At 46.5% G+C, this 25,651-nt stretch overlaps 1 protein-coding gene across 1 annotated transcript in view; it reads left to right on the plus strand.

Annotated features, from left to right (window-relative positions):
* Positions 1 to 25,651, plus strand: part of Aldh7A1 (aldehyde dehydrogenase 7 family member A1) — a 102,603-nt gene that overhangs the window by 48,617 nt on the left and 28,335 nt on the right. Inside the window, exon 5 of the mRNA XM_065425252.2 lies at positions 20,128 to 20,304. Coding sequence (XP_065281324.1) covers positions 20,128 to 20,304 — 177 coding nt within the window. The remainder of the gene's footprint in view (positions 1 to 20,127; positions 20,305 to 25,651) is intronic.

The following is a 25,651-nucleotide window of genomic DNA, read 5'->3' on the forward strand; positions in this document are numbered from 1 at the left end:
ACTGGCTGGTGTGAACACATGGCACCATTTCGTCTGTGACTGTCAGTGCTGATATGGTGATGATCGTGAAGGTTCGCTGCAGGGACAGCAGCAAAGTACTGGCGTGACCATGTGTCATAGACGGTCACAGAGGAAGGTGGGCTAATCCTCCAAGAAGACAAAATTTTCTTATTTACAGATGGTGCTTGCTGTTTCAGACTCCGCACTGTACTATATGCATATATAGGGAAGTTATCTTCGTGCGTTATGCACTCCTGATGTATTTGGCTGCAGTTTGTCTAGATTTGTTGCTGAAAAGAAACTCGTACATTGCCTTTTAGTTTCAGGCAAGGGCATATGTGAAGCCAGTAACTACAATGTCAGGCAAAGTGTGAAGTCAGTGAGTGAGTGGATAAACTTTTATTGGGTCCAGCAAAACGCAATAAAACATGCGCCCAGCTAATCCCACAACGGGACTGACAGGTCTAGCCTGCCAGCCCGATCGCGGGCGTGCTGGACAGCCAGGATTTGGTCCTCAAAGACAGGACTTCGCAGGAGCACGTCCCACTCCTCCTTGGTGAACTTCAGGCCCAGCGACCCGCACTCCCAGAGCGTACGAGGCAAAGTAGCAACCTCACCACAGGCCATGCAAGAACAATGCGGATAAATCTCGGGATATATGCTGTTAAGGGACGTCTGTGTGACAGGAGCGTCTCTATGTCCGGGGAGAGAGTCGCCCGATTCGAGGGCAGCGTGGTCGGTAAAGCCGCACGCAGCCTCATGGGCAGACTCGAGGTTCAGAGGAACCCCCTTAATCGCCCCGATGTGGGCAGGGAACCAAAGGATGGAGTGTATGGCGGTGTCACCGTGTTTGGGGCCTTTCAGAATTTGAATTACCTGCCAGGCTACCTGGCCTTTCTGGAAGGCCCTTACGGCCACTTTCGAATCACTATACACCCTTTCTCTTCGACTGTCTTGCATGGTGAGTGCAATGGCCACTTGTTCTGCCACCTTGGGGTTCGTTGTCTGGACGGAAGCACAGTTGATGACTTTGCCCAGTGTGTCCACAACGGAAACCGCAATAGCCTTGCCGTGTCTATGTGCAGCTGCGTCCACAAAGCTTGCTTTGATCTTTTCCTTGTTTATTTGCTTCAGTATATTCAATGCTCTTGCCTTGCAATGACCTGCGTTGGGAACGGGATGAACGTTGCGGGACAAAGGGGCGACCACGATCTTCTACCCTATTTCTCTGGGGATTTGGATGTTTTCAGCCAAGTTCTTCGTGGGTTCGAGTCTGATCTCCTCGAGGATACGCCTGCCGGCCGGCGTGGTGGACAGCCGAGTTAGCTGGGCCCGTTCCTGAGCCTCGGCGATCTCCTCCATGGTGTTGTGTATACCAAACCGAAGGAGTTCCTCGGTATGCGTTCTGACGGGCAGCCCGAGGGCTCTCTTGACAAATTTTCTAATGAGGGCATGAAGCTTTTCCCGCTTGGCTCGGAGCCAGTTGTGCATGGCCACCGCGTAGGTGAAATGACACAGCACAAAGGCGTGTGCTGAAGCAGGTTGTCCTCCTTGAGGCCACGATGTCTGTTTGTGACCCTTTGAACTAGGCGAAAAACATTGTCAGTCTTTGCAATTATATTGCGCAACGCAGTGCCATTGCCGTCACGTGATTCGATGAACATACCCAGGACTCTGATGGTGTCGACCCTGGGTATCGGGTCACCGCTCCGAGTGAACAGGTGAAATCTGAATCTGAACCAATAAATCTGAATCTGAATCTGAATCTGAATCTGAATGTCACTTTCCGAAACCACTTTCCAGCCCTTGGGTCTGCCGCCTTTATCTTTTCTATAAAGCAGAAGCTCAAATTTGGTCGGGGAGCATACGAGTCCGGTGGGTAGCAGGTACTGCTCCGTGTCATCTACCGCCTCTTGCATGGCACTTTATGCTTGCTTTTCGCTACCACCGGTGCACCACATCGTGATGCCGTCGGTGTAGATGGTGTGTTTGATACCTTTAACTTGGGCCAGATTCCTCGGGAGGCTGACCATGCAGATGTTGAAGTGAGCAGGCGAAATGACCGAGCCTTGCGGCGTGCCCCATGGGCCCAGGAGCACACCATCGGATACAAAGTCGCTGATCCACAGCTTCACTTTTCTCCCCGTGAGGAACAAATGGACGTAGTTATATAGGCTGGGGCCCAGCTCGAGGTTTGCGACGGAGGCCAGAATGTATTCATGGAGAATGTTGTCAAACGCTTTCTCGGGTTTGAGTCTGTGCAGGGCCCTGGTGTCCCTGGTACAGTCGACTCCCGTTAATACGAAGTTCACGCGGACCGCAAAAAACTTCCAATTAAGCACAAAACACAAAAAACAGCACTTTATTTGTGGCGAAATCGAGTATTTTCTCTATGAAAAGTAGTCGGTCATCTTGCTTTGCTTCTTCTTGCCGAATCGCGCTGCTGAAAGCAAGTTCTGCAGGCTGTAGATGTGGCGGAACGCTTCTTCCTCGTTACCTTCAGTGGCAAAGAAGCGCTCCGCGAGAGCAAGGCCTGCAGCTACATCGGCAGCCTTAGGTTGCGGCTCGCCTTCAGCATCACCGTCACTTTCCTGGGTCGCTTCCTGGGGCCGAATAATCTCTACAATTTTGCTATCCGTCAGCGCACCGCACGTTTCGACCACCTAGTCTACGGCGACGTAATCTTCAAAATTGACGTCCCCGAGAGCATCACCAAAATCAGTGCCGTCAAGCTCGCTTGTTGACGCTTCCTCCACTGAAATTTCGGAGGCATCCTCCGAAGAAGCTGCCACAAAACTGCAAGCCCTGAAGCAGTTTGTGATTGTTTCTTGCTTCACACGATCCCATGCTCGCGCCAACATGTGGATGGCACTAAGCAGGCTCACCCCGTACTTTGTGGAGCTATTTATACACAAAATCATGCGCTCGAGGAGGTGCCGCCTGTACAGGACTTTAACATTCTTGATGATGCCTTAGTCCATTGGCTGCAAAACATCCATTGTGTTTGCAGGCAAAAATGCGAGGCGTATTGCACTCAGGGCTGGCACATTCACGTGAGCCCTGCAGTGATCAACAAGGAACAACACCTTGCGGTTTGAAACAGCAAACTTGCGGTCCAATTTGCTTATCGAGCTCTTGAAGATTTCGGCCATCATCCACGCTTTTTTGTTCGCCTCATAGTCCACAGGCAGCGTCTTCATGCCTTTAAAACATCTCTGCTTCGTGGCTTTCCTGATCACAAGTAACCGACATCGTTCCGTGCCAGTCATGTTTGCCGCGATCAACACCGACACTCTCTCCTTGCTGCGTTTGCCCCCAGCACAGTCGTCGTCCTTGAATGTCAGGGTCTTTTCTGGTAGAAGCCGATAGAAGAGTGCAGTCTCATCTGCATTGAAGATGTCTTCTGGTCTGTATTCGGCAAGATATTCACGCAGCTTTCCGTCCTTCCGCGTGGCACATGTTTTCTGGTTAATGGACACCTTTTCACCACACACGCTCTTGAAAACCAGGTCATGGCGATCTTTAAAGCGCGTCAGCCATCCATCTGACGAAACGAAGTCATCGATCTCCAACATTGCTGCAAGCGTTCGGGCTTTCATCGCAACGATGTTTCCGCTGAGAGGAAGTTTGTTGCTCCTGGCCTCCCTAATCCAAACCAGCAGAGCCTTCTCCAACTCTGGGTAAGCGCCGGTGCGCATTCGCTTCCGAGAAGTCTTGAACTTGTCGTTCTCAAATGCATCCATTATTGTGCGCTTCTTCTTGATGTAGTTTGAGAGCGTGTTCGGCTTGATCCCATACTTCCGCGCTATGTCTTGTTTGGCGGCAACTCCCTTCTCAACTTCCTTCAAAAACCTCGACTTTCGTTGCCAGGTCGAGCGTGCGATAAGAGCCACGGTTTGCCATGGCTATAGGCAGGCTGCGAACGTAGTTCCCGCGCCTACTAGGGCGCCCCTCGCGGCGGCGAGCGCAGGACCGGCAGGATACGACCGGCCCGCTTGCGTTCGGAAAGCCTGTATGCGCACTGTTTCGCGCGTAGCTGTTGCCTTTTCTGAGTAATGCCGAAGTGCAACCCGCGCTGTTGAGTAGTGGGCTGCAACAGCACGTACACCAACTCACGAGGAACAAAGTTTTACAGGTTTCCAAGCCGACCGTATGAAGCAGAACGGCGTCATCACTGGATAGCGCTCGTCCGACGGCATAAGCTGTTTTATGTTCTGGCGTTATGCCAAGTGCGTTATAACTCTGAATTCTTTGCTTTTACAGCAATGATGGCAGCAACGGGACACCTACAGTCAGTAGCGTAGCTAGGTCGTCTGGCACCCGGGGCCCATAGGTCTTCTGTCCCCCCCCCTCTCCCGGGTTTATTGGAGGAAGGCGAGGATATCAACAATTTCTGTGTGTCTCCAGACGTATATGACCCCCCCCCCCACTGGCCCCTTGCACACGGAGCCCACGCCCCACCCCCCCCTTGCTACGCCACTGCCTGCAGTGCGTACCAGGATATGCATCAAACAAAGTAGTTTGTTCCTACACTGTACCGCAGTAAAGCCGTGGAACTCTTTCCCAATCCTCTCCCATTCGAACAGCGCTAGGGCTTGCTGAGAGATTTGTGGAGGGGTTGCAGCCGGCTGAGCGGGCATACTCTTCTGCTCCCATGGCAGCATATCAACGAAGGTGCAGATGAGATCACCAAAATTTTTGACAACGTGATTTATTGGAACCTCCTTTGCACGCACTGGAAAATCGCAACATAAAAGTATCGCACTTCCAGTAACTTTGGCGAAAATATTTTCCCAGCGCAGTCTAACACAACTGGTAAGTTCATCCCCTTTTTTTTAGTGTTTGGGGAGAGCAACGTTAGAATACCTCTGGTAGGTCTTACGAGTCGTTCATACGCCTCACGTTCTTGGATGAGATGTTTTGGATTCGTATTTGCCGTCATGTATGTAGAGGGAAACTACCGCGGCATCCTTGCACTTCGCTGCGATGCCAGCACGGCAATCGCAGCTCCCCGCTAGGATTTGTCTGCTGTCGCCGATCTTCAAGAATCAATTTCGCCTACAATTTCATGCGTCCACACCGTAGATAACGAAGTAAATTACGCTGAGCTTCACGCATCTCGCTGGTGCATTATATTTCGTTTGCGGAATAAACCAAGCAGTCACTTCCGATCAGTGCGAGTTCAACACTTCCCTCACGTCGTAGACGTGCCCCACTTCAAATAGACGACTTCCTTTCCCTAAATTCTTTTCACGAAAAAAGCTATGAAGATCTTGTAATTCCCAGAAACCCGGTTAAAATTAATATCGGCACGCTGTTTCGCGCCATCGCTATCGTTTGACAGGACGCCAAACACGCAGTGCGGGCTGCTGACGCCGTGAGTAATCCTACCACATTCGCGCAACTGTTCGTCAGATGGCGCTAGGGGTCGGAAAGACGGTGCGCCGCCTAGCACTTGCAACCTGCCCATAAACTGCGCGTCTAGGTACAGTCAATTCCGAATCGCCCGTGGAACAACCTAGCCTACAAGCTACCCGCACAAAGGCGCTCGACCAACACACGCCTCCACATACGCTGCGCACGCTGCAAGACAAATCTCGCACAATCTCGCCACTGCCAGTATGCAGCGCTGTGTGCACCTATGGCACCCGCGTGGCCTTCGCGATCAGCTCCGGCCACGCATGGCAGCCGCGCGTGGCCTCCGGCGGGAGCCGCTTCGCCTCCCGCCGGAGTTGATCGCGGAGGCCACGGCAGCCGTAGCAATGAATAATCGCGCCGCTCCAAGAAGGATGGCGTTGCGGGCGGCTGCGGTGGCGATGACACTAACGCAGAGAATGGAACGGTTGCAACACTTGAAAAATTGCACATTCTACCAAAGAATGACGGTCACCTCGAGGATCCCGGATGAAAATTAATTTCCAATTAAACAATATTACTGGATGAGGACTTCGAATTATCGAGCGATTTCTTCTATAGGATTACATGCAAAACTGACGGGACCAGCACTTCACTTCTAATTAACCGAAAATTCCAATTAAGTGGCTTCGAATTATCGGGAGTCGACTGTACTGCCGTCGATGATTTGATGTTTGATCATCTTCATGGCGTCCTGTGACGAAAGGCCGGCACGGAAGCCAATCGTGCTGTGAGTATAGATGTTATTCTCTTCTAGATATCTGTTGAGGACGACGTGCTCTGCCACTTTCCCGACACAGGAGGTGAGAGAGATGGGTCAGAGGTTGTCCACGTTCGGAGCCTTGCCGGGTTTGCGGATCGGGACGACATTGGCGGTTTTCCAATGCCCTTTGACGCTGCCGTTTTTCCATGTCCCGTTGATCTTCTCGGTGAGGTATCCGATCGGTCTTCAAGGTTCCGCAGCATCTTGTTGGCGATTCTGTCCGCACCTGGCGCACGCTTGCCTTTGAGCGCAAAAATGGCTTGTCTAATTTCCCTCACGGTGAAGTCTTCATCCAATTCCGGATGGGCTGGGCCGAGGTAGTCAGGAAACTGGTCTTCCTCGTCTCCGTCCTTTATGGGAAGGTACTTCTCCATGAGCTTGGCAACCAGCTCGTGTCCGGAACAGGATGTGGTAGCTTTGTGCAGGGCTCTGGCGAGTGTGTCCCTCTGACTGGATCTGATGTGAAGTCGGGCACTTTTTGTCTGCTCATGCAGAATCAATGTGTAGTCTGCGAGACCTTCGGGAAATGGTGGCATGACGCAGTAGTTTCCATAGTTTACGCTTCCGGCCAAATAGAATGCTTGACTCTTTTGTGCCAAATAGTCATGTCCCTCTGGTAATAAAATATATCACAAGCTTGAATAAAAAATGGTGGCTGCGCTTGCAGTTTCACAAAAACAGTTGAACGAAACCAGATGCCACTTTGAAAGAGCTATACAATGCCGCATTTCGTTCTTTAGATGGACGTTTCTAACGGAAGTCTGCAGCTAGGTGTGGGAACGCACTGAGAACAAAAGTGCAAATCTGGTTTTCGGACGGCAGTGCTGCGAAATTGTAACTGCTGATGCCACCTTCAGTGCGGTTCGTTTTTTAGTGTTTCTAAGCATGAGTCCATATATAACGATCTACTGTTATAACGACTTTTCGTGGAGCTTTAGAGTTCGTTATAAACGAGTTGAACTGTACCAGCACACAGCCATGTGAGAGAAAGAGACTGTCATAAAATACTTTCACGCCACAGGGATCAGCAGCCTAGAGAAATTATCGAGGCGTTCCACATCCATACTTATACTATCAGCATAGTATCTCAGTATATACTATTATACTCAGTATATACTATTATACTATTATTATACTATCATAGTGCATACTTATCAGCTATAAGGGAGGCAAAACAGTCTTTCTTTCACGAAGATCTACCAAACATGCTGGTCACTAATCCAAGAAAGTTCTGGCAGGTGATCAATCCTCGGGAAATAAGCAGTATTGCGTTAGTCAACGAGAACGGTGAAACGGTCGATGATGTTGAATGTGCTAATCTTTTTAATACAGCTTTTGTGTCAGTCTTCTCCCATGAACCTAGCTTGTCATTTCCCCCTACAGTTAACAACTCAACTAGTGTCATGCCATCAGTAACCTTCTTTGCCGATGGTATTTTGTCTCTAATTGACAATCTTAAACTAACATCCTCAGCTGGAGTGGATAACATAAACTCAAAAGTGTTAAAAAATACTAAAGACATCAGTGCTGCTTATTTGTGCTTGTTCTCGCAGTCACTCTCATCTGGCATCATACCACATGACTGGAAGGTGGGGAGGGTTGTTCCCATCTACAAATCAGGTGACAAGAACTCTCCACTTAACTATCACCCCATCTCACTGACAAGCATACCTTGCAAAATCATGGAACATGTCGTTTATACAGAAATTATGAAATTCGTAGACGCAGGAAACTTTTTTCATTCTTCACAGCACGGATTTCGCAAGGGATTTTCCTGCAAGACGCAATTGGCACTTTTCCTTCATGATCTTCACACTAATCTAGATACTAACCAGCAGACAGACGCAGTATTCCTAGACTTTGCCAAAGCATTTGATAAGGTACCACATCAACGACTATTACTAAAGCTATCTCTAGCAAACGTGCACCCCGATATATTGCGATGGATTGAAGCTTTCCTTAGTAACCGCTCACAGTTTGTTCTTATTAACAACAGTCCATCTGTTTCCCTACCGGTAATTTCTGGGGTTCCACAAGGATCTGTCCTCGGGCCTCTCCTCTTTTTAATATATTTTAACGACTTACCTCTGCATGTATCCTGCAACATTCGCATGTTTGCAGATGACTGCGTCATTTACCAAACAATTACTAACATGTCTGACCAAATCTCCCTTCAGGAGGATATTAAACGCTTGCAACAATGGTGCGATTGCTGGTTAATGACACTTAACCCAAATAAATGTAAAGTAGTGGTATTCTCCCGGCGACATAACCCACTAGCTTACCCATACACAATAAATAACGTAGACGTAGAAACTGCGCAGTCCTATAAATACCTTGGTGTTACCCTTACAAATGACTTGACTTGGAGCACACATATTACTAACGTCATCTCATCTGCTAATAAATCTCTTGGTTTCTTAAAACGAAACTTAAAGCAAGCACCCACGCATGTGAAATTACTAGCCTACAAGACCATAATCAGACCCAAACTCGAATATGCATGTGCCGTATGGAGCCCTCATCAAGCATATCTAATCAACGCACTTGAATCGGTGCAAAACTGTGCCATAAGGTTCATTCATTCAACGTATTCATATGATGTCAGCGTGTCATCACTGAAAAAAGAATCCGGACTGGTTACACTCGCTGATCGCCGTCGCATCTCAACTCTCTCTCTTTTTCATAAGTTTTATCATACTTCACTTAATCAACAACCATACATTATTCCCGCTGCCCGTGTATCACATCGCACTCGGCACGTGTACCAAGTTGGCCGCCCTCGCACTCATACTACCACTTTTTCAGGCTCATTCTTCTTTCGCGCAGCAACAGATTGGAACAACCTGCCCCACCAAATTGCCGCCATAACCTGTGCACCTACATTCATGCGAAGACTGACAGACCATTTTTTAGAATAAAAAATGAACAGGATATGCTATCTATGTGTTTACTAGATGGAATTATGTACTTAATTTTCGCGTGCGTTGTAACTTATGCTCTGTTATTTTTACTTAGGCTCTGTTATTCTAAAAATGATGTATAATAAATATATGTATGCCCACCCCTTATGTAATGCCCCTATGGGGCTTTTAAGGTAATAAAATGAAATGAAATGAAATCGTCAAACGTAACGCTTGTATGATCCAGGCTTCAATCATGCTGCACGATAAAGAGTAATCTTTTCTGAAAGGCTTGCATGAAAGTTGATGCCAACTTTTGATCCAAAAACACAGTGCACACAAAGGTATGCATACAGTGCACACAAAGGTATGCATACAGTGCACACAGAGGTATGAGCCATCTGCAGATCACTTTCAAGATACTGCGCATGGCTGTACGAAGTACGCACTTGTTGGCGGAGTCGAAACCGCACCTCGCCCCCTCCTGCGCTGCTTCCCCACTTGCTTTCATGTATGGCATGCGAGATTGAGCCGCGATAGTCTATTCCCCTTGCGCCCGGTCTCGAAATGAGCAGTTGCTGCGAAAGCGTAACACCGCCCTCCTCCCTCCCATCCCCCCACGGCCTTTTGCACGATGGTAAACAGCATGTTTGCTCTCCACTTTCTTCGTTCGCAGGCGCCAGATTGAGCCGCGATCGTCGGCTTCCCTCGTGTGCTTTCACTCGCACATACAGCATATACGATGCGGGGTGACAGTGTTATCGCCCTTGGAATTTATACGAAACATCACAGCAACGGCGATGTTGAAAATGTGCTTTGAGTGTTCATATAATTGCTCTTGCAATAATATTTTGCTAAATTGTTTGCCACCGTTTTATCAACTAGCAATGATGATGATGAATCAACATTTATTGGGCCAGAAATAAATCAGTGGTGCATCCAGGCACCAGACGGGGTGGTTCTCTCGTTACAGGACCCATATGTTCCCAGCAGCTCCTGACCCCTGTCCGTCAGTGCGAGCTGAATCGGTAGGGCGGGGCTGGATAACAGTCTCCCATCGTTCAAGGGGTTGGCAATTGGGTGTGTTGGTGGGAAGGAGAGGAGGAGGTGTCTTGAGTTCTGTGCACTCTGCCAAGACGTGCGGCAGGGTGCCCTTTTCTCTTTTGCAAAAAGGACAGAGCATATCGTGTTCCGCAGGGTCTATGCGGTTCATCAGTACGGGATGCGCAAGCAATCCCACCTGCGCTTGACGCAGGATCGTCTGTTGTTGCCTGGTGAATTTGGGGTGCGGTTCTGGCAGTCTGCACCTTTCGTCTCAGTTCATCCAGGTAATGTCCCAAAAGCTGGTAACCGGGTGCGGTAGCTCTTCCAGCTCGTGCTCGACCCGGATTGACATTTCTCGGGCATGGTAGTCGGCGATGGTGTTGCCTGCTACCTGCGAGTGAGCAGGAATCCACACGAGCTCTACCCGGCTCTTCCCGGAGGCTTGCACTTGGATAGAATGGCTCAGGCCGCGGAGGAAATGACCCCCCTGCGGAAGCTTTCGTAGCCTGTCTTTGAGTTGGTGACCATGGTGTCCACGCTTGGCTGTGCGAGTGCCAGGGCCACGGCCGCTTCTTTGGCAACTGCAGGGTCTGTTGTCTTCAGGGACGCGCTGACGATCAGCCTGCCTTTCAACGTAACCACCACCACTGCACGGTCACTGTGTTTTCAGAGCGAGGCATCTGCGCAGAGGACCCTGGGGTTCTCTTCCAGCTTCCGGGCTATGGCTTTAGCCCGCGCTGTGCACCTGTCGTTGTCCTTGCCCGGCGTCATGTTCCGGGCAAGCAACGAGGGCAGGAAACTGGGGGTTGATAAAATAGCATGGAATATTATATTTTTATTATTTGTATTGTCAAGATTGGGGGCTCAATCCCATCGCTCGTGATCCGTTGTCAAGATTGGAGTCCGGCATGAATTAGAAGGTAGCTGGCCCATGCTGTCGTCTAACTTATCCACGCTGAGGACGTTGATGAAGGGAAGGACTGCTTCTCATCGAGAACGAGGAATATGGATTTATTTACAATATTTAAGTCAGTCTAACATGACTGTTTGAGAAAGTACATCAGTCTAACATGACTGCTTGAGAGTGAGTGTCAGTCCAACATGACTGCTCAAGAGAAGTGTGTCAGTCCAACATGACTGCTCAAGAGAAGTGTGTCAAGCATCCGCACAACAGCAGTTTTTATGCGAAGCATATTACGAGGGCTCAACCCAGCTCCTCAGGCGCGGCGGTGACCATGAAATCACGTGACACCGTGACGTCACGACAGAGGAGAAGTGGCTTTGGCTCAACTCTTGCAAGACGGGCTGGGTGGGAATCGAACCAGGGTCTCCGGAGTGTGGGACGGAGACGCTACCACTGAGCCACGAGTACAATGCTTCAAAGCGGTACAAAAGCGCCTCTAGTGAATGCGGTGTTGCCTTAGAAACGCGCTGTTTCTAAGGCGTGCATCTCTTGCTCAGGCGCACATTTCGTTGCCGCGCCGAACGCTGCTTTGCTCGACGCTCACCGCGTCCAATGCGGGGCGCGTAGTCGCTGCCCTGTAGCCCATTGTCTTACACCCCTTGGCGGGTCGACGGGAACGCTGTCGCGTTCCACTCTTGAAGGCGAAGAAGTAATGCATGAGTTGTTTCTTCGTCTAGCCGAACCAAATATAGCCAAGCAACAGCAGTTCACCAGGCTAAACAGTGGTTCAACAACTAAAATAAAGGCTAGTATGCTTCGCATCCTGGGCTTAACCTTACCTAAGCCACAGCCATTTTTAAACACTCGGTCCTCCGGCGATACAAGGCGGCAAACATTCGTTTCGTCAACGCAACCTAGCCGCCTCCCGCAGGACGGTTTACGCACACAAAGGCACACACATTCCAATGTCCGGAGCTGACGTCAGAGGGGCCCCGTAGCACTCGGAGCCGTTCCGGGTAGCGCGTTGGGGAGTTTGGGAACAATAGTTGGCCCGCCGAGCTCATTCCGTCACAAAGTCGATTTAGTCACGCTGTGGCTAGAAGTTGACGGCGAAGCTCCCGGTATCTTGCCCTGATAGTCGTAAGCGGGTGGCAATCCGGCATTGCAGGTGGCCATTCTTAACAGTATTCAACTCGGAAACTATTCATTCAAAAATTTTCGTATATTCAGTTGGATGCTAATATCCAAAACAAATCGAATACTGGTTGTGCAGGAGGAAGAACGGTTCTTAGGATTTGTTTCTATCAAATCTAAGAATCTGTCTGATATTGTGCTGAATTTTGTTTCTGTTTCGTGCTGCTGGCAAAATTTTGCCTAACCCCTAGTGGTGACATAGTGGCTTCGGCATTGCACGGCTAAACCTGGGGGTGCAGGACCAAATGCTGGCCATGGCGGCTGCATTTCGATGAGAACAAAAATGCAAAAACGATTGTATACTGTACATTGGGTGCACAATAAAGAACCTTAGGTGGCCAAAATTATTCCAGAGTCCCCTGACTATGGCTTGCTTCGCAATATCATAGTTTTGGTACGTAAAACCCCTAAATTTAACTTGAACAAAATTTTGATTGTAAGGTGCGCTCAGCGACCGAATGTCAAATGTATGTGGGAAAGCCAGCCTCTTGGTAACGAGAGGCACGTGCTTGTGGACAGTGTGGGCGTGTTTAGAGCTCAATGAAAAGGGGTGGGCAAGAACAAAACTGCAATTGTAATGCTCTTTCCAGTAGTATAGGTTGAGTGGGCTGATCCTCAGCAGTGATGCCCGCTTACGCAGTCTCACTATGCAAATATGCCAGCTTCCCGCCAAATGCCCATGTTTCACCTTCGTGCAGTGTATCGCATGCCTGTTACATTTCAGAAAATAGTGATGGCCAATCTGCTGCCACAATGCATGCCTGAGGTAAACCTGGAAATAGTAGTACAGATCTCGCAGGTAATCGACATTCCAGTAATGCAGTAAGTCGACAACAGCCACTGGGAATTAATTTTCCACGTTGACATGAGTCAAATACGCAATCTTTTAGTATAAAAGCTTACTTGCCTAATTTCTTAACCTAGACAATGTAATTGCATGTTTCAACAGGCTAAAATAACTAAACTTGGTAATAAATGAATGTGCATATCATTATTCAATATTCAATTCAGTATTTGAAGCTAACTATTAATATTCAATCCATATTACAGCATTTTGATATTCAAACACCCCTACAGAAAGCCCCTACGATAAGCCTATGCTTGCGGTAAACAGCAGACAGCTTTCAAAAACTGGAGCCAGGAAAGGTGGCCAGCAATGTAATGAGTATATGGAGCGTTGGCAGCAGTATATTGCCACACGCTAGTAACGCTGGAAGCCGAGGACAAATATGTGTGTGTCGTAGTTCTGCACAAACGAACAGTAAACAACCATTTGCTTGGAACTGACTGCTTGCCTTTTCCTCTCGTGACAAGCTGGTGGAAGTGCTGGGCACACATGCGCGCTATGCCTGTTGGTCCTGAACCAGAAGCTACCGACGCCAGTACCTCAAGAACGGCAGAAATTGGCAGACGTCTGTCGAAGCAGTTGATTTGACTAGATTGATTTGAAGTGATTGAAATGGCTAATTAAGTCGGTTAACACACTTGTGCTGTGTTTCCATATTATAAATATGTCATCAATGTAACGCAGATAGGTGTGGGGTGTCAAAGGGTAAGATTTTGCATGTATATATATATATATATATATATATATATATATATATATATATATATATATATATATATATATATACTCTACCACTTGGAGATAGCAGTTGAGTATATATATGTTGACTGAAAGAATAAAGAAACTTAGTTGTTAGTCAGTGCTGTGCGCTGTGTCCCCCTCTTCATCCTGTCGTTTAGCACGGTTCACTGCTCGGATTTTAACAGGTCTGCTTCAAGCTGTCCCATGAAAATGTTCACATATGTGGGGGCAAATGATGTTCCCGTACTAGTGCCAAAAGTTCGGAGTTCTTTTCTCCCTTTCTTTCTTTCTAAAATTTTATATATTTATTCCATTTCAGTATTTTTTTCACAAGCACTGTTTTCTGTCGCTCCTTTTATTATTTCTTTCAGAGAGACAATAGCCCACAGCCTCCAGCAGAGCAGATAATAGGGGCGTGCAGTGCACATGGTCATGTCACTAGCCTTGTGCATAACACCCCTTTATCCTCAATTCTATACCTTCACCACAAACACACCTTCCGTCATTGCCACACCCACCTGCCTTTCCCCCTCTCCCCTTTAGAAGAACCCTACCTATACATACTGTGCCGAGAAAAGCATATGTTGCCTTGAAAAGACAAGTCTACTTGTTGAAATGTTGGCTCCCGCTTTTACTTCGTTCTCGTTTTGCTCATCATATTTACACTTGGGTCGCGAAACCTGGGACTGCAACTGTGGTTGAATGATGGATAGTGGCAAGGAGCAAGCACCTTTTATCTGCATCGGCTCCTGTCAGACCTTGTCATTCAGAACAATGGCCGCAGATTCACAAGGCCAGGATGTCCATGGAAACACATTGTCAGTGCAGTCTATCGGTGCTCAAGGCTGCAGCATCTGGGAGGCTTGCAAGGTCAGCAACACCTGCCTTGTGGATGTAGCCCTAAAGGTGACAAGTACTTCTAATGCGGACATATTGGTGAATTGAGTTACTGCACATGGGACAAGACAAAATAGAATGGGCCTATTTACTAGTACTCTAGTTTCAATCAACCTGCCCAAATTAGTACTGTTTTGCAAGACGTATTTCACCACTGTAATGCCTATGGCTTTGAGGTTTGCAAGTCTCATGCGGAAGCCTGATCCTGCAGGTCCCTTGAAGCCAGCAGCTGTGCCCATCTGCTGCATCACAGTGGCCACCCCAAGGTTTGAGTTTTCAATGGGAGTCATCATGGCCTTATTCTTTGTGCAGCCAGCACAGCTCCATTATTATTCGAGATTGCAGGAACTGTAAGCAAGTGTAACGAGCAAGAACTGCAGCACTTGTAGTCCTGGTTGCATATATAATTATGTAGCCTGAAAATTATGCTACCTCAATTTCCTACAAGTACCCGAAGCCATGAAGGAAAGTGACCAGCCTGTCGGGTACGTGACAGAAAGCTGGAGATTTGCTTGCTTCAAGGGAGAAGATCGTGAAAAGTACCAGGGTGTCTACTAACCCGGAAAACTGGGAATTCTCTGGGATTTTTAGTAGTCTGGAAATACTCGGGGAAAACTCGGGGAATTCGTGCCTTTATCAGGGAAAATTAGCTGTAATTTTATTGAAAGGGTCGATAGTCACGGTAATGCTGGCTCAAATAACAGACAGGAATCGGTAACGAATAGTCTTTGACACCCTGTCGTCGACTGGGGGAGTTTCCAATGTAGAGTCAACAACCGACTTTCCGGATTCCCGATAATTTCGACAGCTTCGTGGCACCACCACGTACCCCATAGTATCAATGTATCAGACCATCTGAAATTTCGGACGCAAGAACTTTTTGCCGTCCGATTTTATGAACGGTCTGCATGACCGCAGGTCCGAAATGGCATTAGTCAAAGCCACCACCACTGCCATTTTGATTACCTCGCCGCCTCGAACCGGTGCTATCGCACGCAGATCCGCTGGCAGCCGTAGCCACCACTGCGGCAGCGCTACGCCTAGCTGCTTTGACGTTCGCTATTAAGCTTCTTGCCGTTCGGTGCCGTGTTTCTTCATTTCTCTGCTGTCAGCAATAATTTTGGCTTCGAAGCTCGGAATGCACGGCACATTCCATAATGCTGGTTCCTGAAAGTTTTGCCTCGGTACAGTTGTGTGACACGGTGAAGCATTAGCAAAAGTATTGCGATGAAGCTTATCAAGCCTAGGAAGGGGCAATTGTCACGGGACACAGTATGTATTCCTTAATTTTACATGCGTGCACCCGCCCTCTCCTGTCACAGTAGGAGCACTGCTATGCCTAATAAGTGTGCTTACAGGCATTCAGAGCATTTCCAGATGTGCCTGTGTCGATTTGAGCCCTTAAGAGCAGTAAAAGACATGCATTTATTTTATCGGACAGCCCGATTTTTCGGAAGTTTTCGTGGCCCCTAGGGGGTCCGAAAAATTGGATGTTGGCTGTAAATTGACCAAAAGTATGCTTCAAATGGTCCGTAGTGCTAACGCACGAGAAAAGGAGCACGAGAGCAGAAAGGACTGACGCATTGAGGAATGAAGGGGGAATGAAGTATGCGAGCACTTCTTTGAAGGAGCCCGAGCTCAAAAAACACTCTTGGCTGACGCCGAGATGCAGGTGTCCCTCATACTAACCAAAATAAACTCTTTAAAGCAGTGAAACAACACTGAGGCGTCGTGTGCGGGCTGAGAGTATGCCAGGACAGTTGAGGTTGGCTTACGAGCTGTTGAGAGAGACACTCAATTGTGACAAGATTCGGGCCTCATACCACTGAGCTTGCTATCAGTTGGTATAAATAGCTCATATTCGAAAATATTTGCTTCTGTATGCATCTCCTTTTTATTTGTATTTGAGAATCTCCGGACAGGCTGCCATTGGAATCTGAACCTGGCAACGTTTAACGTTAGAACGCTATCTAGTGAGGCGAGTCTAGCAGTGTTATTGGAGGAATTAGAGGGTAGTAAATGGGATATAATAGGGCTCAGTGAGGTTAGGAGGACAAAAGAAGCATATACAGTGCTAAAAAGCGGGCATGTGCTGTGTTACCGGGGCTTAGCGGAGAGACGAGAACTAGGAGTCGGATTCCTGATTAATAAGGAAATAGCTGGTAACATACAGGAATTCTATAGCATTAACGAGAGGGTGGCAGGTCTTGTTGTGAAACTTAATAAGAGGTACAAATTGAAGGTGGTACAAATCTATGCCCCTACATGCAGTGATGATGACCAGGAAGTCGAAAGCTTTTATGAAGACATGGAATTGGCTATGGGTAAAGTCAAAACAAAATACACTATACTGATGGGCGACTCCAATGCCAGGGTAGGCAAGAAGCAGGCTGGAGACAAGTCAGTGGGGGAATATGGCATAGGCTCTAGGAATAGCAGAGGAGAATTATTAGTAGAGTTTGCAGAACAGAATAATATGCGGATGATGAATACCTTTTTCCGCAAGCGGGTTAGTCGAACGTGGACGTGGAGGAGCCCGAATGGTGAGACTAGAAATGAAATCGACTTCATACTCTGCGCGAACCCTGGCATCATACAAGATGTAGACGTGCTTGGCAAGGTACGCTGCAGTGACCATAGGATGGTAAGAACTCGAATTGTCCTAGACTTGAGGAGGGAACGGAAGAAACTGGTACACAAGAAGCCAATCAATCAGTTAGCGGTAAGATGGAAACTAGAGGAATTCCGGATCAAGCTTGCATTGTTGAGAACAGGTATTTGGCTTTAACTCAGGAAGAGGACCTTAGTGTTGAAGCAATGAACGACAATCTCATGGGCATCATTAAGGAGTGCGCAATAGAAGTTGGTGGTAACGCCGTTAGACAGGAAACCAGTAAGCTATCGCAGGAGACGAAAGATCTGATCAAAAAACGCCAATGTACGGAAACCTCTAACCCTACAGCTAGAATAGAACTGGCAGAACTTTCTAAGTTAATCAACAAGCGTAAGACAGCGGACATCAGGAACTATAATATGGATAGAATTGAACAGGCTCTCAGGGACGGAGGAAGCCTAAAAACAGTGAAGAAGAAACTAGGAATAGGCAAGAATCAGATGTGTGCGTTAAGAGACAAAGCCGGCAATATCGTTACTAATATGGATGAGGTAGTTCAAGTGGCTGAGGAGTTCTATAGAGATTTATACAGTACCAGTGGCACCCACGACGATAGTGGAAGAGAGAATAGCCTAGAGGAATTCGAAATCCCACAGGTAACGCCAGAAGAAGTAAAGAAAGCCTTAGGAGCTATGCAAAGGGGGAAGGCAGCTGGGGAGGATCAGGTAACAGCAGATTTGTTGAAGGATGGTGGTCAGGTTGTTCTAGAGAAACTGGCCACATTGTATATGCAATGCCTCATAACCTCGAGCGTACCGGAATCTTGGAAGAACGCTAACATAATCCTAATCCATAAAAAAGGGGACGCCAAAGACTTGAAGAATTATAGACCGATCAGCTTACTGTCCGTTGCCTACAAAGTATTTACTAAGGTAATCGCAAATAGAATCAGGAACATCTTCGACTACTGTCAACCAAAGGACCAGGCAGGATTTCGTAAAGGCTACTCAGCAATAGACCATATTGACACTATCAATCAAGTGATAGACAAATGTGCAGAATATAACCAACCCTTATATATAGCTTTCATTGATTACGAGAAAGCGTTTGATTCAGTCGAAACCTCAGCAGTCATGGAGGCATTACGGAATCGGGGTGTAGATGAGCCATATGTAAAAATACTGGAAAATATCTATAGCAGCTCCACAGCCACCGTAGTCCTCCACAAAGAAAGCAACAAAATCCCTATAAAGAAAGGCGTCAGACAGGGAGATACGATCCCTCCAATGCTATTCACAGCATGTTTACAGGAGGTATTGAGAGGCCTGGAGTGGGAAGAACTGGGGATAAAAGTTGATGGAGAATACCTTAGTAACTTGCGATTCGCTGATGATATTGCCTTGCTTAGTAACTCAGGAGACCAATTGCAATGCATGCTCACCGACCTGGAGAGGCAAAGCAGAAGGGTGGGTCTGAAAATTAATCTGCAGAAAACTAAAGTATTGTTTAACAGTCTCGGAAGAGAACAGCAGTTTACGATAGGTAGTGAAGCACTGGAAGTGGTAAGGGAATACATCTACTTAGGGCAGGTAGTGACCACGGATCCGGATCATGAGACTGAAATAACCAGAAGAATAAGAATGGGCTGGGGTGCGTTTGGCAGGCATTCTCAAATCATGAACAGCAAGTTGCCACTATCCCTCAAAAGGAAAGTGTATAACAGCTGTGTGTTACCAGTACTCACATATGGGGCAGAAACATGGAGGCTTACGAAAAGGGTTCTGCTGAAATTGAGGATGACGCAATGAGCTATGGAAAGAAGAATGATAGGTGTAACATTAAGGGATAAGAAAAGAGCAGATTGGGTGAGGCAACAAACGCGGGTAAACGACATCTTAGTTGAAATCAACAAAAAGAAATGGGCATGGGCCGGACATGTAATGAGGAGGGAAGATAACCGATGGTCACTAAGGGTTACGGACTGGATTCCAAGGGAAGGGAAGCGTAGCAGGGGGCGGCAGAAAGTTAGGTGGGCAGATGACATTAAGACGTTTGCAGGGACAACATGACCACAATTAGTACATGACGGGGGTAGTTGGAGAAGTATGGGAGAGGCCTTTGCCCTGCAGTGGGCGTAACTAGGCTGATTATGATGATGATGATGATGATGACTCGATTTGCAATTTATTTCGAAGACATTTTATTTGCTGTGCATTTTACTAACCCCTCCCTTCTATTCTTTTTTTGAATAACATAAACACTACTCCTTAGTATTCAAATTAGATTAAGTCGCTTCTTTTAAAAAGAATTTTCATATCCTTACCATTTAGTGTAGAAACTTGCGCTACGTCCGTCCACGTCCTGTCCTTCCTTAACATCATCTGTGTAAAACTGAGCGCAGTATAACCATGAACCTTACTAAAGAGTGACAGCATCGGGCGATATGGTTCCAGCCCATCTTGACATAAAACATAGTTCTGCATTACTCAGGGAATTTTGCAAAGGCACTCTGGGAAAACCTGGAAAACTATGGGAATTTGGAAATGTCAACTTGGTAGACACCCTGAGTACAGATGAATAACTACTGTACTTGGATAGAAGGGCCTGTCTGGCTATAGCATTTTGGGTTAAAGAACACTGCAACATTGTGAGTGCATCTGTGTTGTAATGCATGCCATGTTCAATGTGACCAAATATATATGGCATTCTTGCTGCTATTCATAACTGCCACAGGAACACATGACTGGTTGTCACTTGTTTGACAATCAGGGGCACTAAAGTGCTGGCACTGCATCAACTGCGCAGGTATATGACCAAGTACTGTCGAGACTCAAAAATGCCTACAGCCAGGTTCGTCTGGGTGACCCTCTGCACTCATCAACCTTATGTGGCCCCCTGCACACTGAGCGTGCAGTGGAGGAATTCCTGGAAGCTGTTGCTGAAGCTGTCAAGTCTGGTGGCCGCATTGAGTGTGGTGGTAAGGTGAGGAAGCAATTATTTTCTGACTACCGTCTTCAGAAGCTGTACGATAACATTAAGTTTTCTTTGTTTTTTGGAAGTTTATAGCATTCATAGCTGAGTGATTAAAAAAAAAAACAGGTCATACCAGCATGCTTCACCTGGCAATCTTGTGCGTCTGTGAAGGTACAACCACATGCACGTAATTTTTGAGTGACGGCGGCAAGTGGTGGCAACAAGCGACAGGTTTTTTCGTTGCAGAGGTCAATCTTTCATGATCGCTTTTAGGGATGTTGGTTTTTGGCCAGCCAAAAAACTCGGCTTGCTGCCCGGAAGTGCATGCAGCAGCTTCTGCCAGTTACCACGTGATTGCATAACTACATGGTAGCAACAAGTTTGCCCGCTTTGATCTGAATTGGCTCTTGCTACTTGCTCTCCACTGTGATGGCAAGAAATAAATGGTAAAATCAGCCATCGCTTCATCTCATCTTTCGCTGAGGACAAAGTATCAGTGATGCTTTATGGCTATTATTGAGATCAGTTGTTTTGATGCCGTTAGGCCTGAGATGCCACTGAAACCTGCAGAAGTGTTTAGATTTTTATCTACCAGATGGGCACCACAGCATTTCACTCTGGTGACCTGGAACGCATTTTTATTGTCGGATGTCAGCAGAATAAAACTAGGTTCTAATAAATTTTGGCAAAAAAATTAGCCTTGTGGCATGTTTGCAATATTTTTACAAGTGTATGATTGTACTTATGCAGACAATGAAAATTTGTCAAGACCTTTCTTGCAATGTCACGTCCATGAGGTTGCCCTGCCCTGTGACGTGGCAATGTGATGGGGTCTGTCAGCTTGACACTGTTGATTGAATATTGCATACATGTGGTCACCGCTTTAATCCTTTCAGGGTCGATCTTTTTCACCATATGTGACCGCCCAGGGTCTTTTTTTTTTGCAGATTCCAATCTTTATGAGAAATTTATTTTGAAAAAATTTACCGTAATTTTTCTGCGGTGACCGTAAAGTGAAAAAAAAAAGATATTTTGTGTTGGTATATATTGTCACATGTGGAAAAACACAGATGAAAGAGCCTATCTACAGGCTATTTACACTGGAGCCAGGCAGCCAGGCCGGCACTCGCTCGCGCCAAGGGCACCGACCAACTTCATCGTTGTTCTCACGGCGGTTTCTCTTGAGCATCGCTCGATGATATCGTGATAATATGTACTGTTTATTCATGAATAACAACAATAAAAAAAGGAAATAAACTTATAATTAAAAATTTGACGCATTGTTATACACATAGTTGAAGGCTTAAAAAATGCGCACACGAGAATATTTCGCAAGTCTCAAATGTTCCTGCTCTTACACAAATATTTACGTCCGTAATGTAATCGAACTGTGTAGGTGAGTGCGCTCAAGAAAACTGTGTGGCTGTGTGCCCGTAGAAAAATCAAAACGTCTGACAAACTTCCTCTAATCTTCATCTTAAACTAACCAGGGGCAATTAGTTATCGCGAGTCTCAAAAAAAAATACGCATGTACGGCGCATCCTTCCTATGTGCACTCCTGTGAGCACTAAACGACCAAGAGACAGGCGGTCTCCCTTTGAGCAATTAGTAACGAGATAGCCATCAGTTTCACGAGCGCAAGAAGCTGAAACCACTGTGGAACCAAACCCAAACCGCCGCCCACCTGCACGCATGCCAATGCGAGAGTGCTAGTATACAGGTGCACCAGAGCAAACTAGCTCTTAAACAAACCATGAAACGAAATAGAGCGGGGGAGGCGTGAGAAAAAAATTTCCTGTATTCCCACATAGTGGCAGCACATGCCAGGGAAGAAAAGGTTAGGAAATTGAAGCGCTTTTTAAACGTACAGACGGCACCGTGAATATATGGCATCGACCATTTTGTACTTGTTCGAGGCACTGTATATTTACGTCATTGACCCTGAAAGGGTTAAGCAGCAAGATTGGTCACTTCCAGCCTGTGGTATACAGTAGAACATTGTAAACATGCACCCACTTAATAAGTATTTCCAGTTTAATATAGTCGTGATGAATCCCCTGCCCTTTCGCCATTGAACAAAAAGAACTACAAAAGCAAATTTGTAGATTGTGCTGAACCTGTAATTTATTGCTTAGCGTTGTCGTGTGGTCACAGCTATGTTGGGCGAACTGGCCCTTACCTCAACGGCCAATTGCATGAGCAAAGTTATGTCAAAACGTGGCCAGTGGCTTTCTAGCGACGCATTGTAAGTGTTGCAGTTGCGTTCCTTTGTTTCACACTTGTAGAATTGTTGGCCAAAATAGGAATCTGCTTACAAGAAAGATAATAGAAGCAGAAGAAATAGAATAGATGGGTGAAATGTGTATAAGTATGGCGTCGATCACGCTGACAAGGGAAGAATTCGATTTTCTGGGTGTGCCATCCTCGCTCTTGTAGAAATGCTGACTCGTGGTGCCTTGGAGTTTTGCGCACTGATGTGCTCAGGTTATGTGATATATAAAAAGTAGTGTTGGGACCAAAATAAACTGTTAGAAGTTGCGCCTATGTGCGTATATGTGCCTTTTTTCGTCCATGTTTCCCGTGTGCTTGTGCAGTTCTAAAAGGTTTAGTCTTAGATTTATAAATACCAATTTCAGGAGGACAACAAATGTTATATATTTAATGTATCTTCCATATACGCGTCGTTCACTGCCTATAGAGTGCCACCTGGCAGGCGCTTCCAACAGTACGCTCAGAAGCAGTAGCAGACAACCCTTTGTGGCAGGGATGGCTGAAGTTCGCGGCTGCAGTTTCTCCTTTATTCGCGTGCCAGTCTGCTTCTTCTACAGTGGCAGCTGCAGGGAAGACACTGTCCTCTATGGAAGCGGGCATGAACACAATGTTACCGCTGTTTGGGACAACCCAATCCACTTCGTGCCAGGTGCAGCCCGCAGACAAATGCAATGAACCCCATTTATACAAAGTGTAGCTATGTTAATTAGTCGCTAGGTTTTGTTGAGTAATGCATCGTCTCGATCGTTTCTTCTTTCTTTTTTTTTAATTCTAACCTAGCCATAATACTTCTTCTGTACCTCATTAATAGCCACACATCGTCAGTGCAGACTTATATCTTAAACAAATCCGCATGGTGCAATGTCTGCACATGTCGTAGTGATCTTTCATCATCATCATCAGCCTGGTTACGCCCACTGCAGGGCAAAGGCCTCTCCCATATTTCTCCAACAACCCCGGTCATGTACTAATTGTGGCCATGCCATCCCTGCAAACTTCTTAATCTCATCCGCCCACCTAACTTTCTGTCGTCCCCTGCTATGCTTCCCTTCCCTTGGAATCCAGTCCGTAACCCTTAATGACCATCGGTTATCTTCCCTCCTCATTACATGTCCTGCCCATGCCCATTTCTTTTTCTTGATTTCAACTAAGATGTCATTAACTCGCATTTGTTCCCTCACCCAATCTGCTCTTTTCTTATCCCTTAACGTTACCCTATCATTCTTCTTTCCATAGCTCGTTGCGTCGTCCTCAATTTGAGTAGAACCCTGAGTAGTGATCTTTATGCCGATGAATACATGTGACATTGCTGAATAAGTGCCATCAAAGTCGCCTCAACAGTAATTGCGGATTTATTGATGGGAATGCATACACTAGTCAACGAAGTCACCTAACATAGGGGTTAATAATAGCGGAAGTTAGGGCTCTAATTACAATTCTGCTGCATACGTCAATGAACTGCCATTCCCGCTGCAGTTTTCGCAATTTAACATTCCCTAAGGAAGCTGCTTGGAAACGTACAAGGCCAAAGTCTGACCTACTTTTCAGTAGCTTTTTTTTTTTCTTGAATGTTACTAGAGAGAGGTGCCACATGATATATTTAAAGGCAGAGCAGCGCCAGCCAAAGTAGATGGGCGCTGGCGGCAAGGCCGTGTTATTCGTTTGCGGGGTAAGCATAATAAGAAAATTCAGTCGAGTACAACATTCACATGCAAAAATGGACTACGTTATGAAACAAAAAATTCACTTGGTGTGGTAAGTCTGTTCTGACAGCATCGAGGTGTGACGACTTCCCAAACGTGATGCAAACTTTTCAACGAAAATGGAACATAAATACCATATGCAGCAACTATTAGCAGTAACACATTTCCCAAGAAACCACAATACCTAAGATGTCTTCGGGCGATAAAAATAAAGCTGTTAAAGAGGCACTTGCCTGGTATCATTCCAATAAGAAACAGCATGATTTACACCTTTTATAAATGAGGCAGGGTGAAAACCTTGCACCTAAAAAAATCGACTGTTACGTATGAAGTAACTAGCAGCAGTTCAACATGTGCGAAGCCACACATAAAGTGCATGCAAAAACATGGAGTACTTCACAGCTTCTGCGATGATTTACTGGGCCGCATAAAACCAACAATTTTAGTTCTTGCAAACTTCAGTAGCTTTAACATACAACACGGTGCACTCGTGCAGTCATGCCGCCTAGCTAATGCAATGTGGTAGAGAAGCGGCAAATGACATTTAGACCATTGCTCCCACTGATGAGGCTTTGCGGGGAATGATTAGAACCATATCGCTGGCACATTTCTGGCGGTATTCGAGCACCCAAAAGTGCAACAATCCTTCAACATTCCTTGAAGCTTTGGGCACCCCACACATGCGAAGGGGGTTGCTTATTTTGCTCTGAAAACTTTAATAAAACAGAGAAGCATGATCAACGACGTAGAAAACTACGGTGCACGGCTGCCTCCTTTGCTGAGCGCACTTCGCAAGGCTGCCACCAGTGGTGCATCTATTGGCGCACGCTACGCGTATAACCACCCGACGTGAAAACCAGCATCTATGGTGTTGCACAGCCAAGCTTCAGGTCACTTATTCGATCCCAGCTGCTGTGGCCACATTTCGTATTGCACCAAATGCAATATCATTTGTGTATACTTCAGTTTAGGTGCCCGTTAAAGAACCGCAGGTAGTCAAATTAATACGGAGTCCTCTACTATGGCATGCCTCATAATTATTCTATGGGGTCTCAAATGTGCTCTTGGGACAAAGGGACTACAACACAGTTGTGCAAACAATCAAAGGTCATTTATTATGAAGTACATGTTGCTGGGCTAGTCAGTTCACACTGCTCAGTAGACCATAAGAAATTGTCTTTTAATAGTGTTCACTTGTATTTACCGCTGTATACTCCAATGCATTTTCTGTACGTTTTCTTAACCCACTCCTGCTGTAGCGCAAATTGCGCTGCAGTGTGTATAAATGAATAAATAAATAAATAAATAAATAAATAAATAAATAAATAAATAAATAAATAAATGGCCGCTTAGCACAAACAAGGAAGGACAGAAGGGGGCAA

This window comes from Dermacentor albipictus, chromosome 2, assembly GCF_038994185.2.
Source record: "Dermacentor albipictus isolate Rhodes 1998 colony chromosome 2, USDA_Dalb.pri_finalv2, whole genome shotgun sequence".
In the NCBI taxonomy this organism is placed as follows: domain Eukaryota; kingdom Metazoa; phylum Arthropoda; class Arachnida; order Ixodida; family Ixodidae; genus Dermacentor; species Dermacentor albipictus.